The sequence below is a fragment of the Oncorhynchus masou genome, chromosome 27 (genome assembly GCF_036934945.1).
Source record: "Oncorhynchus masou masou isolate Uvic2021 chromosome 27, UVic_Omas_1.1, whole genome shotgun sequence".
In the NCBI taxonomy this organism is placed as follows: Eukaryota; Metazoa; Chordata; class Actinopteri; order Salmoniformes; family Salmonidae; genus Oncorhynchus; species Oncorhynchus masou.
The window spans coordinates 18,055,118-18,071,320 of record NC_088238.1 but is presented as its reverse complement, the minus strand read 5'-3'; the positions used below and the strand labels follow the sequence as shown (position 1 = coordinate 18,071,320).

At 47.6% G+C, this 16,203-nt stretch overlaps 1 protein-coding gene across 1 annotated transcript in view; it reads right to left on the bottom strand.

Moving 5' to 3' along the window:
- Positions 1 to 16,203, bottom strand: part of LOC135515701 (staphylococcal nuclease domain-containing protein 1-like) — a 434,912-nt gene that overhangs the window by 106,987 nt on the left and 311,722 nt on the right. Inside the window, 1 exon segment of the mRNA XM_064939384.1 lies at positions 1,955 to 2,096. Within this exon segment, the coding sequence (XP_064795456.1) occupies positions 1,955 to 2,096 (142 nt within the window).

Below are 16,203 nucleotides of genomic sequence, written 5' to 3'. Positions count from 1 at the left end.
TACGTATGTGGTATTAGTGAGGGGTTATGTCGGGTGCCAAAGGCTGCCAAGCTCCAACGTGATAGGATTGTCACGCTCACGGAGACGCAGGGCTCAGATTGGCTCTAAATGAATGCAAATTAATTAATTATTGCATTAAGACGAATTAAGTGACGACGAAAGTCAATTTCATGGCCTCTGCCAAAGTCCAGTGGCACTAGTCAGAATGCCTTCAACTGAAATGAGTCTTCAGCATTGACCACAACCCCTCTGAATCAGATCGGTGCCTTAATGGACATCCACTTCTTCTTTGCCCGGGGAACAGTGGGTTAACTGCCTTGTTCAGGGGAACAGTGGGTTAACTGCCTTGTTCAGGGGAACAGTGGGTTAACTGCCTTGTTCAGGGTGGGTTAACAGTGGGTTAACTGCCTTGTTCAGGGGAACAGTGGGTTAACTGGTTCAGGGGAACAGTGGGTTAACTGCCTTGTTCAGGGGAACAGTGGGTTAACTGCCTTGTTCAGGGGAACAGTGGGTTAACTGCCTTGTTCAGGGGAACAGTGGGTTAAATGCCTTGTTCAGGGGCAGAACGATAGATCTTTACCTTCTCGGCTCGGTGATTCGATCCAGCAACCTTTCGGTTCCTGGTCCAAAGCTCAAACCACGAGGCTACCTGCCGCCCCATGAACAGGGGGGGGAGTGAGATCCCCACCCACCTCTACCTCGTTATGGAACACACACTAGTGAATGTGTGATTGAGTGAATGACCAAGAGAGAAAGAGAGTGATTGAACCAATTAAAGCAAAGTGTCTTGGTGTGATGATGCAACACGCTCATTAACCCCTGCTCTGTCCAACCAACTCCTCGTTCCCACGAGGCATGGGACCAAGCACACAGTCACATTGAATCACAGCCTCCCGTCCTATTCATTGAGCCAAAAGGGGGTAGGTGCTGGAGCCAGCCTTTGGCAGACTCCTCTACGGCTGTAGTGTGTAGTGTACACACTAACCAGCGTGTTGTTAGACACAGGGCTGTGCATGAGACGCCACACACAACCGTTCCAGCTATGTGGTGTCTGAACACATTACTCAGACAGAGTGTGTGTAGAAAACACTGGTAAGAATATTAACGGTAAGAATGTTTATTTTTAAAAGACAGCCTAAAAGAAAGACGTTCCTTAACATTGTAGATGTCTAATGCCTTTGGGCTGTGGATGAGTGGAGGTGGTTGAGTCTGGGTCAGCGAGAAGAATGATAATGATATAAAATGTGAGGGTTGGTTCACTCTGTCGATGGCAGGGGGTTGGATGGGTTAGTAGTAATTACATGAGTGGCTGGCCATAGTGCTGCTTCACCGGGCTCGGGCTAACAAGCCTACATAAACACACTGTCGCTCACAACACACACACACAGAATGCAAACAGACACAGACAGAAACACAAACACACACACAACCATGGCAGCCCACAGAGAGAACAATGATGGCCATTAGTACAACAGCAACAGTAGATGCTGTACACTAGATCACCTCTTTAAGCTCAGAGGGCTAAACTATGGACCTCTCCTTACACCGACCCATAATGCATCGCACACGGAGAGCGAGGGGAGGAGGGTGATGGCGGGTGCAGACGCGGCAAAACACCTGGGATTGTTATTTATTCAGTCTCAAACGTTCCCTCCCTCCACTGGGGAATGACAGAATAATCTGGTGATTTATTCCAGTCTTTCAGTAGCAAAAACAAGCAGAATGTCGGTGTGTTTCTCTGCAGGAAGGTGGAGGATGCAGAAGGGAGATACATGTGAGAGCAGAGAGAGACAGTTTGGGCTGTGGGGCAGAACTGCCCGTCATCCATAAAGTCAGCCTCGAACTAGTCCCGTCTCTCGCACGCACACACACACACACACGAACACACAAACCAAAACAACCCAGTCAAAATATCAGACAACACACTCTCTCTCCCCCCCACACACACACACACCTGTCTCCACGTCCTGGGTGTAGAAGTGCATGGTGTCCGTGATCTCGGTGACATATACAGCTCTGTAGTTGGCTGTGCGCTCTTTCTCCTCCATCACGTGCACCACCTCCTCCACCTTCTTCTCCTCATAGTTGGCCCAGATCTGAGGGGGGGGGAAGGTCACATGATTAGGGTGAAGCATGACAGAACACTCCCTGTTCTTATGTGTAATATAATGATATCATTAATATGAGGTCTTTCTCGTTAAATTGGAGATCTACTTGTAGGACAAATGAAATAATATACAGTCCCCTGTCTGACTGAAGACCACAGCAAAAAGGACATTTCTCATGTCTAAACCTCCAGCTAAGCATGCCAGTTCCTTATGATACGTCACATGATCAAACATCTAACATACTCAAAACAAACCCAAACATCAAACTACTACTTTAATCACTGCCAACTCCAACAGAACAATTCATTTACACTCCTAAATGACTCCCATTACTTGATTCAGGGTCTGTTTTGATGCCAAAGGGTAATACAGTCTAGAACAAATAACCCCTAGACCGGTGAAACATGGGTCTGTTATCTAACAGCAACACCAATCCCCTTTGGGACAACCTCTCTCCCTCTTTCCCTCTCTTCACCATCCTCTAGTGTTTTTGGTGTGGATACCAGGTCAGCTCCTCTCCAAGGTTGGCCCTCTGTCGGGAGGGCAGGAGGCTCATTAAGGGAAGTGTTCCGCTTGGGGCCACAAATCAAACACTATGGTCTACGCTATGGACGCACAAACACACACGAAAACACACACATGCGCATGACAACAGCCCCACACACACGTGTGAGGGACAGGATGACAAGAGCTCCCTAATCATCTCTCCACCAGCTGATGTTCTGAGGCTCCTGCTGATGGGGTCACTGAACCCCACTGCCAGGGAGAACAAGTGGAACACAACTTCACAACAACTAAAGTCTCCTTTCCTTGTGTAACACCACAACACATCTGGTTCTACTCCTTTCATTTCCACCGCAGGCTGTTGTGTTTACTTGGAGGTAATAAAAAAAAACTAACAAGTTTGTGGTTTTTATATAGTGTAGCGATTTCAAACCAAATTTGATTTGTCATATGCTTTGCAAACAACAGGTGTAGACTAACAGTGACATGCTTAAAGGCCCTTCCAACAATGCAGAGATTTATTTTGAAAAAGTAATAACACAAGGAATAAATACAATGAGTAACGATAACTTGGCTAAATACACAGGGTACCAGCACCGAGTCAATGTGCAGGGGTACAAGGTCGATATTACTATGTTCGATAAAAGTTATTACGCATAGATGATAAACAGCGAGTAGCAGCAGCATGTGAAGAGTGTGAATGTATGCGTGTGTGTTTGTGGCATCAATATGTATGTGTGTGCACGTTGTGTGTTTGTGTGTTGGAGTGTCAGTGTAGTATGTGTGAGTGTGTGGTTAGAGTCCAGTGAGTGTACATCGAACCTGTGCAAGAGAGTCAGTGCAAAAAATAAGAATGAAATAAAGCAGCATTATGGCTTGAACCTGTTCAGCAGCATTCTGGTCCCAGACTAGGCAGCCTTATGGCTTGAACCTGTTCAGCAGCATTCTGGTCCCAGACTAGGCAGCCTTATGGCTTGAACCTGTTCAGCAGCATTCTGGTCCCAGACTAGGCAGCCTTATGGCTTGAACCTGTTCAGCAGCATTCTGGTCCCAGACTAGGCAGCCTTATGGCTTGAACCTGTTCAGCAGCATTCTGGTCCCAGACTAGGCAGCCTTATGGATTGAAGCTGGTCAGCAGCAGTCTGGTCCCAGACTAGGCAGCCTTATGGCTTGAACCTGTTCAGGAGCATTCTGGTCCCAGACTAGGCAGCCTTATGGCTTGAACCTGTTCAGCAGCATTCTGGTCCCAGACTAGGCAGCCTTATGGCTTGAAACCTGTTCAGCAGCATTCTGGTCCCAGACTAGGCAGCCTTATGGCTTGAACCTGTTCAGCAGCATTCTGGTCCCAGACTAGGCAGCCTTATGGCTTGAACCTGTTCAGCAGCATTCTGGTCCCAGACTAGGCAGCCTTATGGCTTGAACCTGTTCAGCAGCATTCTGGTCCCAGACTAGGCAGCCTTATGGCTTGAACCTGTTCAGGAGCATTCTGGTCCCAGACTAGGCAGCCTTATGGATTGAAGCTGTTTTGATCCCAGACTAGGCAGCCTTATGGCTTGAAGCTGGTCCCAGACTAGGCAGCCTTATGGCTTGAACCTGTTCAGCAGCATTCTGGTCCCAGACTAGGCAGCCTTATGGCTTGAAGCTGTTCAGACTAGGCAGCATTTGAACCTGGTCAGCAGCATTTGGTCCTAGACTAGGCAGCCTTATGGCTTGAAGCTGTTCAGCAGCATTCTGGTTATGGCTTGAACCTGTTCAGCAGCATTCTGGTCCCAGACTAGGCAGCCTTATGGCTTGAACCAGGAGCATTCTGTCCTCAGGCAGCATTCTGGTCCCAGACTAGGCAGCCTTATGGCTTGAACCTGTTCAGCAGCATTCTGGTCCCAGACTAGGCAGCCTTATGGCTTGAACCTGTTCAGGAGCATTTGGTCCCAGACTAGGCAGCCTTATGGACTTGAACCTGTTCAGGAGCATTTGATCCCAGACTAAGGCAGCCTTATGGCCTTATGGCTTGAACCTGTTCAGCAGCATTCTGGTCCCAGACTAGGCAGCCTTATGGCTTGAAGCCTGTTCAGCAGCATTCTGGTCCCAGACTAGGCAGCCTTATGGCTTGAACCTGTTCAGCAGCTGGTCCCAGACTAGAGCCTTATGGCTTGATCCCAGACTAGACTAGGCAGCCTTATGGCTTGAAGCTGGTCAGGAGCCTTTTGATCCCAGACTAGGCAGCCTTATGGCTTGAACCTGTTCAGCAGCATTCTGGTCCCAGACTAGGCAGCCTTATGGCTTGAAGCTGGTCAGGAGCCTTTTGATCCTAGACTAGGCAGCCTTATGGCTTGAAGCTTCAGAACCTGGCATGGCTTGAAGCTGGTCCCAGACTAAGCAGCCTTATGGCTTGAAGCTGGTCAGGAGCCTTTTGATCCTAGACTAGGCAGCCTTATGGCTTGAAGCTGGTCTTTTGAGACTAGGCAGCCTTATGGCTTGAAGCTGGTCAGGAGCCTTTTGATCCTAGACTAGGCAGCCTTATGGCTTGAAGCTGTCAGGAGCCTTTTGATCCCAGACTAGCAGCCTTATGGCTTGCAGACTTTATGGCTTGAAGCTGGTCAGGAGCCAGACTAGGCAGCCTTATGGCTTGAAGCTGGCTTGAAGACTAGGCCTTATGGCTTGAAGCTGGTCAGGAGCCTTTTGATCCTAGACTAGGCAGCCTTATGGCTTGAAGCTGGTCAGGAGCCTTTTGATCCTAGACTAAGCAGCCTTATGGCTTGAAGCTGGTCAGGAGCCTTTTGATCCTAGACTAGGCAGCCTTATGGCTTGAAGCTGGTCAGGAGCCTTCTGGTCCCAGACTAGGCAGCCTTATGGCTTGAAGCTGGTCAGGAGCCTTTGGTCCCAGACTAGGCAGCCTTATGGCTTGAAGCTGGTCAGGAGCCTTTTGATCCTAGACTAGGCAGCCTTATGGCTTGAACCTGTTCAGACTAGCAGCCTTCTGGTCAGGAGCCTTTATGGCTGAAGTCCCAGACTAGGCAGCCTTATGGCTTGAAGCTGGTCAGACTAGAGAAGCTGGTCCTTTGATCCTAGACTAGGCAGCCTTATGGCTTGAAGCTGGTGATCCCTTATGGCTTGAAGCTGGTCAGACTACTATCCTAGACTAGGCAGCAGCCTTATGGCTTGAAGCTGGTCCTAGACTAGGCAGCCTTATGGCTTGAAGCTCCCAGACTAGACTAGCAGCCTTATGGCTTGAAGCTGGTCAGGAGCCTTTTGATCCCAGACTAGGCAGCCTTATGGCTTGAAGCTGGTCAGGAGCCTTCTGGTCCCAGACTAGGCAGCCTTATGGCTTGAAGCTGGTCAGGAGCCTTTTGATCCCTAGAGCCTTATGGCTTGAAGCTGGTCAGCCTTTTGATCCTAGACTAGGCAGCCTTATGGCTTGAAGCTGGTCAGGAGCTGATCCTAGACTAGGCAGCCTTATGGCTTGAACCTGTTCAGCAGCTTTTGATCCCAGACTAAGCAGCCTTATGGCTTGAAGCTGGTCAGGAGCCTCCCCAGACTAGGCATGGCTTGAAGCCTTATGGCTTGGCTTGAAGCTGGTCCCAGACTAGAGCCTTTTGATCCCAGACTAGGCAGCCTTATGGCTTGAAGCTGGTCAGGAGCCTTTGATCCCAGACTAGGCAGCCTTATGGCTTGAAGCTGGTCAGGAGCCATCCCAGACTAGGCAGCCTTCATGGCTTGAAGCTGGTCAGGAGCCCTCTGGTCCCAGACTAGGCAGCCTTATGGCTTGAAGCTGGTCAGGAGCCTCTGGTCCCAGACTAGGCAGCCTTATGGCTTGAAGCTGGTCAGGAGCCTTTTGATCCTAGACTAGGCAGCCTTATGGCTTGAAGCTGGTCAGGAGCCCTCTGGTCCCAGACTAGGCAGCCTTATGGCTTGAAGCTGGTCAAGCTCAGAGCCTTTTGAGACTAAGCAGGTCCCAGACTAGAGCCTTATGGCTTGAAGCTGGTCCCAGACTAGGCAGCCTTATGGCTTGAAGCTGGTCAGACTAGGCAGCCTTATGCCCTCTGGTCCCAGACTAGGCAGCCTTATGGCTTGAAGCTGGTCAGGAGCCCTCTGGTCCCAGACTAGGCAGCCTTATGGCTTGAAGCTGGTCAGGAGCCCTCTGGTCCCAGACTAGGCAGCCTTATGGCTTGAAGCTGGTCAGGAGCCCTCTGGTCCCAGACTAGGCAGCCTTATGGCTTGAAGCTGGTCAGGAGCCCTCTGGTCCCAGACTAGGCAGCCTTATGGCTTGAAGCTGGTCAGGAGCCCTCTGGTCCCAGACTAGGCAGCCTTATGGCTTGAAGCTGGTCAGGAGCCCTCTGGTCCCAGACTAGGCAGCCTTATGGCTTGAAGCTGGTCAGGAGCCTTTTGATCCCAGACTAAGGCAGCCTTATGGCTTGAAGCTGGTCAGGAGCCCTCTGGTCCCAGACTAGGCAGCCTTATGGCTTGAAGCTGGTCAGGAGCCCTCTGGTCCCAGACTAGGCAGCCTTATGGCTTGAAGCTGGTCAGGAGCTTTGATCTTATGGCCTCTGGTCCCAGACTAGGCAGCCTTATGGCTTGAAGCTGGTCAGGAGCCCTCTGGTCCCAGACTAGGCAGCCTTATGGCTTGAAGCTGGTCAGGAGCCTTTTCCCAGACTCAGCCTTAGACTGGTCATGCCCAGACTAGGCAGCCTCTGGTAGCCGCCCAGACTTGTCTCCAGCTTTTAGCAGCTGGCTAATTATTTAACTGTGTGGTATCATCAGCTAATTACCTTCACAAGGTCTCTCTCTGCCTCCCTCTCCCTCTGAGCAGTGTTACATGCTGACTAGACCAGGGACAGGCGTGAGTCTGCGTGTGCCATCGTGTTGATTTTGTCCATCCACACCAGATGCGATCAGGACACGCAGGTTAAAATATCAAAATCAAATCTGAACCAACTATATTAATTTGGGGACAGGTCGAAACACATGAAACATTCACGGCCATTTAGCTAGCTAGCTTTGTTGCTAGTTAATTTGTTCTGAGATATAAACATTGGGTTGTTATTTTACATTAAATGCATAAGGTCTTTTTTTTCTGGGTCTTTGTAGAATTTTGACCCAATTTAAGTCACATGTGTTCTCTACTCCGACATGTAATCCACTGATAAAAGAGGAAACCTAGTTAGTTTCCAGTAATCTCTCCTGCTTCAGGCTTCTTCTTCTTCTTTGGACTTTATATGGCGCTTGGCAACCAACTTTAAGGTGCATTACCACCACCAACTGGACTGGAGTGCGGAACTCAGTTCATCTTTCAATCACCCACATGGGTATATGATCCTAAAAACCAATGAGCAGGTGGGAGAGATGAGACTTACATGCACGTCAAGCGTTAAAACCAAGTTCTATTTTAGCGCTTGGCTATGCAGACGCTCATTGACGTGCGCGATCAGTTTGGATGAAATGACTGAATAACATGTATGTACATTTATTTCGCAATGCTGGCGCATGTAACGTGATGCACGGTGTGGTCAGCATGTTAGCATGGTAGGCTAATTACACCCAGCGTTCTATAGGACCTTTTCAGCATGCTAGCATTAACCAATTACATCTGACGTATGCAGCGCAAGACATTTACAGGCCCATTTCACTACTGCAATGAGTCGTGCTAGTGAATCGGCTTACTGCCTGCTACCTTGAATCATTGGGAACAAATATTTATTATACAACAAGTGACACAGTGCGCCAGCCGAGCGAGCCTTGGCGGGTGCCCTGCCCACCTGGAGACAAAAGACTGGGTCAAACCACCCAATTACATTCAATTGTTTCTTTGTGGTGCCAAATAAAGGGAAGGGATATATTTTTTGTTAAATCATTTTGTGGATTCGACTGACCAGGAGTTAATTAAGACCCAAACATGGCCACACTTCACAAACTTCCACTGGTTTTTTCCCTTTTTCTCTATCCCTCCCTTAGATATTAATGGATTCAATACCCACAATGCAGTGGGGCTTCAGCAGAGGGTAATGACATGTCCGGGCTTTTAATCAAACCTGCAGGACCAATCCGAGTGACACAGATTAGCGTGTCACTGTTCATTACCGTGGTAACTGTCACCGTGGTGGCGGGGGTTTGGGAGTCATTCATGACGATTCAGGCCAAGTGACCTCTGACACGTTGGCCCACGTCACGCCGCCGCAGTGGCAAGGGAACAGGAGGAGAGAACACACCAGAATGCCAATCACAGCGCTGCTTTCACAACGACTATGCAGAAGTGGCCTTCCACATGGTGCTCGCCCACATAAACATTCTCCCCCGCTGTGCCCTAGGTGGATGACCTTCCGTGAGCAACCGACCATTCCTGTTTGTTCCACTTGAACGCAGGTATGTGACTGCTGTTGCTGCTTGGACACAGAGACGTGAGAGAGCGAGAGGAGTTAGGGTTTCCGAGCTCCCTGTGTCCGGCTCCAAAAAGCAGAGACAGCAAATCATCAGTCCTCTACTCCTGAAAAGGAAAACTGTTCTATATGGACAACAACAGTGTCCCAAAAGGACGACAACAACAACAGTGTCCCAAAAGGAGTACAACAACAGTGTCCCAAAAGGAGGACAACAACAGTGTCCCAAAAGGAGGACAACAACAGTGTCCCAAAAGGAGGACAACAACAGTGTCCCAAAAGGAGGACAACAACAGTGTTCCAAAAGGAGGACAACAACAGTGTTCCAAAAGGAGGACAACAACAGTGTTCCAAAAGGAGGACAACAACAGTGTTCAAAAAAAGGAGGACAACAACAGTGTTCCAAAAGGAGGACAACAACAGTGTCCCAAAAGGAGGACAACAACAGTGTCCCAAAGGACAACAACAGTGTTCCAAAAGGAGGACAACAACAGTGTCCCAAAAGGAGTACAACAACAGTGTCCCAAAAGGAGTACAACAACAGTGTCCCAAAAGGAGGACAACAACAGTGTCCCAAAAGGAGGACAACAACAGTGTCCCAAAAGGAGGACAACAACAGTGTTCCAAAAGGAGGACAACAACAGTGTTCCAAAAGGAGGACAACAACAGTGTTCAAAAGGAGGACAACAACAGTGTTCCAAAAGGAGGACAACAACAGTGTTCCAAAAGGAGGACAACAACAGTGTCCCAAAAGGAGGACAACAACAGTGTCCCAAAAGGAGGACAACAACAGTGTCCCAAAAGGAGTACAACAACAGTGTCCCAAAAGGAGTACAACAACAGTGTTCCAAAAGGAGGACAACAACAGTGTCCCAAAAGGAGGACAACAACAACAGTGTCCCAAAAGGAGGAACAACAACAGTGTCCCAAAAGGACAACAACAGTGTCCCAAAAGGAGGACAACAACAGTGTTCCAACAACAGTGTCCCAAAAGGAGTGTCCCAAAAGGAGTACAACAACAGTGTCCCAAAAGGACGATACAACAACAGTGTCCCAAAAGGAGTACAACAACAGTGTCCCAAAAGGAGTACAACAACAGTGTCCCAAAAGGAGTACAACAACAGTGTCCCAAAAGGAGGACAACAACAGTGTTCCAAAAGGAGTACAACAACAGTGTCCCAAAAGGAGGACAACAACAGTGTCCCAAAAGGAGGACAACAACAGTGTCCCAAAAGGAGGACAACAACAGTGTTCAAAAGGAGGACAACAACAGTGTTCCAAAAGGAGGACAACAACAGTGTCCCAAAAGGAGGACAACAACAGTGTCCCAAAAGGAGTACAACAACAGTGTCCCAAAAGGAGTACAACAACAGTGTCCCAAAAGGAGTACAACAACAGTGTTCCAAAAGGACAATAGCAGTGTTCAAAAGGAGGACAACAACAGTGTTCCAAAGGAGGACAACAACAGTCTTCCAAAAGGAGGACAACAACAGTGTTCCAAAAGGAGGACAACAACAGTGTTCCAAAAGGAGGACAACAACAGTGTTCCAAAAGGAGGACAACAACAGTGTTCCAAAAGGAGGACAACAACAGTGTTCCAAAAGGATAATAACAGTCTTCCAAAAAAGACAACAGTTCCAAAAGGAGGACAACAGTGTTCAAAAGGAGGACAACAACAGTGTTCCAAAAGGAGGACAACCACAGTGTTCCTAAAAGAGGACAACCACAGTGTTCCTAAAGGAGGACAACAACAGTGTTCCAAAAGGACAATAACAGTGTTCCAAAAGGAGGATAACAACAGTGTCCAAAAGGAGGACAACAACAGTGTCCCAAATGGATGACAATAACAGTTTTCCAAAAGGAGGACAACAGTGTTCAAAAGGACAATAACAGTGTTCAAAAAGACAATAACAGTGTTCAAAAAGACAATAACAGTGTTCAAAAAGACAATAACAGTGTTCAAATCAAATCAAATTTTATTTGTCACATACACATGGTTAGCAGATGTTAATGCAAAATGCTTGTGCTTCTAGTTCCAACAACGCAGTAATAACCAACGAGTATTCTAAGGTCCACATGGCATGGGGTTTAACATGGGATAATCATGCTATGCTAGTGAAGCATGAATAATCAGTAGTGACAAATGGTAAGAGATAGCTGAACCAAAGCCTAAGGGTGAACTGTGCCTTGCAGATGTCACAGCCAAACCCCTTGAGGTACTAAAGAGTAGAATAACTGTTTTACTAAAAAAACAACCGGCATTATATACAAATGTGCAAAGAATTATGATAATGAACTAACTAATAACGAACAAAGTTAAAAACACTGCAGAGTGTGAAGAGAGGAAACGTGAGTCCGGAAGGGCTTGCAGCAGTACTGGTATAGACGGGAATGGGAGGTCATTTAGAATGTCCTGGCAGGCTAAGAGACATTACATTCAGAAAATTCTCTTTTTCACACACACACACGCACACACACAGAACCAGGGGGATGGGGACATTGGGAACATTGATTAAAGGTGACAGCATGTCAATTCCAATAGAGTGTGTTCAGCCTGGGGGAGACCAAATCTCCATCAACACCCAGAGCACAGACACACACACACTAGTGCATACTCACACACACACTCACTGGCGCAAACTCACACACACTGGCGCATACTCACACACACACACACACACTGGCGCATACTCACACACACACACACACTGGCGCATACTCACACACACACTGGCGCATACTCACACACACACTGGCGGATACTCACACACACACTGGCGCATGCTCACACTGGCGCATGCTCACACACACACTGGTGCATACTCACACAGGCGCATACTCACACACACACTGGCGGATACTCACACACACACTGGCGCATGCTCACACTGGCGCATGCTCACACACACACTGGTGCATACTCACACAGGCGCATACTCACACACACATACTGGTGCATACTCACACAGGCGCATACTCACACACACACTGGCGCATACTCACACACACACACTGGCGCATACTCACACACACACACTGGCGCATACTCACACACACACACTGGCGCATGCTCACACACACACACTGGCGCATACTCACACACACACTGGTGCATACTCACACAGGCGCATACTCACACACACACTGGTGCATACTCACACTGGTGCATACTCACACACACACTGGTGCATACTCACACAGGCGCATACTCACACACACACTGGTGCATACTCACACACACACAGGCGCATACTCACACACACACACTGGTGCATACTCACACTGGTGCATACTCACACTGGTGCATACTCACACTGGTGCATACTCACACTGGTGCATACTCACACACGCACTGGTGCATACTCACACAGGCGCATACTCACACACACACACTGGTGCATACTCACACACACACACTGGTGCATACTCACACACACTGGTGCATACTCACACACATACACACACTGGTGCATACTCACACACGCACTGGTGCATACTCACACACGCACTGGTGCATACTCACACACGCACTGGTGCATACTCACACACGCACTGGTGCATACTCACACACGCACTGGTGCATACTCACACACGCACTGGTGCATACTCACACTGGTGCATACTCACACACACACTGGTGCATACTCACACACGCACTGGTGCATACTCACACACGCACTGGTGCATACTCACACACACACACTGGTGCATACTCACACAGGCGCATACTCACACACACACTGGTGCATACTCACACACACGAGAAGAGTGAGATGAGGGTAGTAGGGTGCACAGACAGACACACACACACGTTGGATGAATCCACACTGCTGTCATTGTCTGTTCTACACTACACAGTGAACTATCACTTGAGGTAGGACATGGCCACAGACCTCAACATCAGCTTCAGTCTAAACCATTTCCAACAACCCTGCTACTCCTTCTCTGGTGTAGGCTATACACTAGCGTACTTGTCTCATACTGGTTTTATCAAACTACTCTACCCAGAATCCTTTGCCCTAAACTTCAAGTACTTCGCTTGCAGCCTGTTGAAACAAGTTTTCAAACCTATCACACAATGAAAAGTACAGCACTATTCATTAGCAATTGAGGTAATTGACATTTTGAAAATACGCAGCTGTGGAACAGCTAGTCATATCAGTCTAGAGCTGGAGGAGAACATGAATGTAGGGAGAGCGTATGGAGCAGTCTCTCTCCAGTTACACCACCCACATATGTAGTTTCATTGTTAATTCATTATTCAATAGTTCTCTGCAAACAATACAAATCAATACAAGTGCTTGTTATTAATAAAAGTGCCTTTTGCAGATCAATCTAAGCCTCTATTACGTTCCTAATGAAGGGGCCTTGAGAAGTGAATGCCTCACCAAATAAATGGCTGCTCTCTTGTCATGTTTCCCTTCGAGTCTACATCTTATATGATGAGTGAACCTCGAACGTTCGTCACCAAACACTCAGAGAAAACAAACTGAGCCCAAACTATGCTTGTTTGATGGGAGACACGAGACAAAGCCCCCCAGGAAGATTCAATAAAGTAAATATAGGCTACATGTTCAACTGAACTTCAAAACATTCAGACCGAGTTCCCAATCCCACATTCAATAACAAAGATGCATCATTCCTCCAATTCAAACGTCCAACGACAAGGTATTCACTCAGGTCAGGACATAACAAATCACTACCTCATCCCCACTAGACTTGATTGGTAAACCAATTCCAATACCAGGCTTCCTTACAATGTTGAACGTTGTATTAATGAGTAGTGATATTAAGTAGATGGGGTTGGCGGGCCTGTGGGTGACCCCGGATTCCTCTGGCTCAACCGTTGCCACGGTGTGTCGAGGGAACTATTTGAGGCTGGAAAAGACGCACCAGCCTGGCGAATCAGAGTGCCACTCCAGCCAGCCAATCCATCCCAGCACTACACCACTCAACCTAACTAGGGGCTCGATAGTGCAGCTGTGATGCATTCCATGTAAGAACACGGTCATACGCAACCTAGGCCTGGTACGCGGTCGCCAACACAATGACAATCCACACAACGCTTTCTGCAATGGGGACGCAATCTAAGTCTACTATGCATTCATCAGCCACATAGAATATGAATGACAATGACATTAATTAATACAATCATTGTATTTGTATGGACAACACACTCTGGCAAGCCGTGCAACACTTACTGTACATGACAGTGTGCAACACCTAGACCCACACAACACACATTGATGACCTGTGGTGTGATGGAGTAGTGCACAATTTACTGATGACGCTTTACATACATGTGTACAGCCATGTTAATGAACTGTTAGGAGGACAGAACATGACGTCTATACACAGTGCATCCATCATGGAACAGCTGTATTAGTAATGACTAGAAGCATGTTTACAGGAATTATTATCGCTGGTAAATTTTTGAAAAACATGCACAGTGGGGGAGGAATCTGTAAAGTGCTTGGCTGATATAAAACACCAATATCTACAGTGTGTGTGTGTGTGTGTGTGTGTGTGTGTGTGTGTGTGTGTGTGTGTGTGGAGCCAGAACGTGCGTTTTACACAATCTAAAATGCTGTTTTAATAAAACCATCGATCAAAAACAGGGAGGCATAAAATCCCCTCTCACTTGTCTTAAGGGCAAATGTTAATTTTTCAACCATCTGGGTGATGAGAGGGGTGGTGGCTGGTGGAGCTTAGAGAGAGATAGGGGGTTGACCATGACTGATTCGATGACAAAGACCGATGTTCTCGTCAGGTAACACACGGGGAGATGTGGGTTGAACGGTGAATTATTTGACTGATTGCAATCACTTAAGGTAAAAACACAATCCTCTGATCAAGAAGAGTGCAGAGCAGGTGCCTCGTAGCAATTTTCTTATTTTGTGCTTATCACATTTCCTCCAGACCCAACAATGAAAGAAAACCACAGGGCTCGTTTCTGATTGGATGGGTGCTTGATTGACAGGTGTCATTGGGGACCTACACACCAGTACACTGGGGAAAACGGTAAAATGTGAGGACATTTGACAGGCGGTATGATATATGGAGGAGACCTGGTTATCCAAGAATATTAACCCAATCACCAAGGTTAACAGAGGGAGGTTAAGCGAGAAGGGTGGATGTTTGTGTGGGGTTTTAACCTCACTGTCTTGAGCACAAAACACACACACACACACAGCCTTGGGAAGAAAAAGGGGGACAGGAGGGTAAGCTAGGACAGTACCTTCACACACTGGAACAACACAACAACACACTGGCTTATTGGCTCTAAGGACACACTGATAAACACAATAGCCCAACAGAGGTCAATTTAACAATACTATACTAGGGTTGGGCCTATATACATACCAATCCCAACACACTAGGGCCTATATACATACCAATCCCAACACACTAGGGCCAATATACATACCAATCCCCACACACTAGGGCTTGGTCTATATACATACTAATCCCAACACACTAGGGCTGGGTTTATATACATACCAATCCCCACACACTAGGGCTTGGTCTATATACATACTAATCCCAACACACTAGGGCTGGGTCTATATACATACTAATCCCAACACACTAGGGCTGGGTTTATATACATACCAATCCCCACACACTAGGGCTGGGTCTATATACATACCAATCCCCACACACTAGGGCCTATATGCATACCAATCCCCACACACTAGGGCTGGGCCTATATACATAACAATCCCCACACACAAGGGTCTATATACATACCAATCCCAACATACTAGGGCTGGGCCTATATACATAACAATCCCCACACACAAGGGTCTATATACATACCAATCCCAACACACTAGGGCTGGGTCTATATACATACCAATCCCAACACACTAGGGCCTATATACATACCAATCCCCACACACTAGGGCTGGGTCTATATACATACCAATCCCAACACACTAGGGCTGGGTCTATATACATACCAATCCCAACACACTAGGGCCTATATACATACCAATCCCCACACACTAGGGCTGGGTCTATATACATACCAATCCCCACACACTAGGGCTGGGTCTATATACATACCAATCCCCACACACTAGGGCTGGGTCTATATACATACCAATCCCAACACACTAGGGCTGGGCCTATATACATAACAATCCCAAAACACTAGGCTGGGCCTATATACATACCAATCCCAACACACTAGGGCCTATATACATACCAATCCCCAC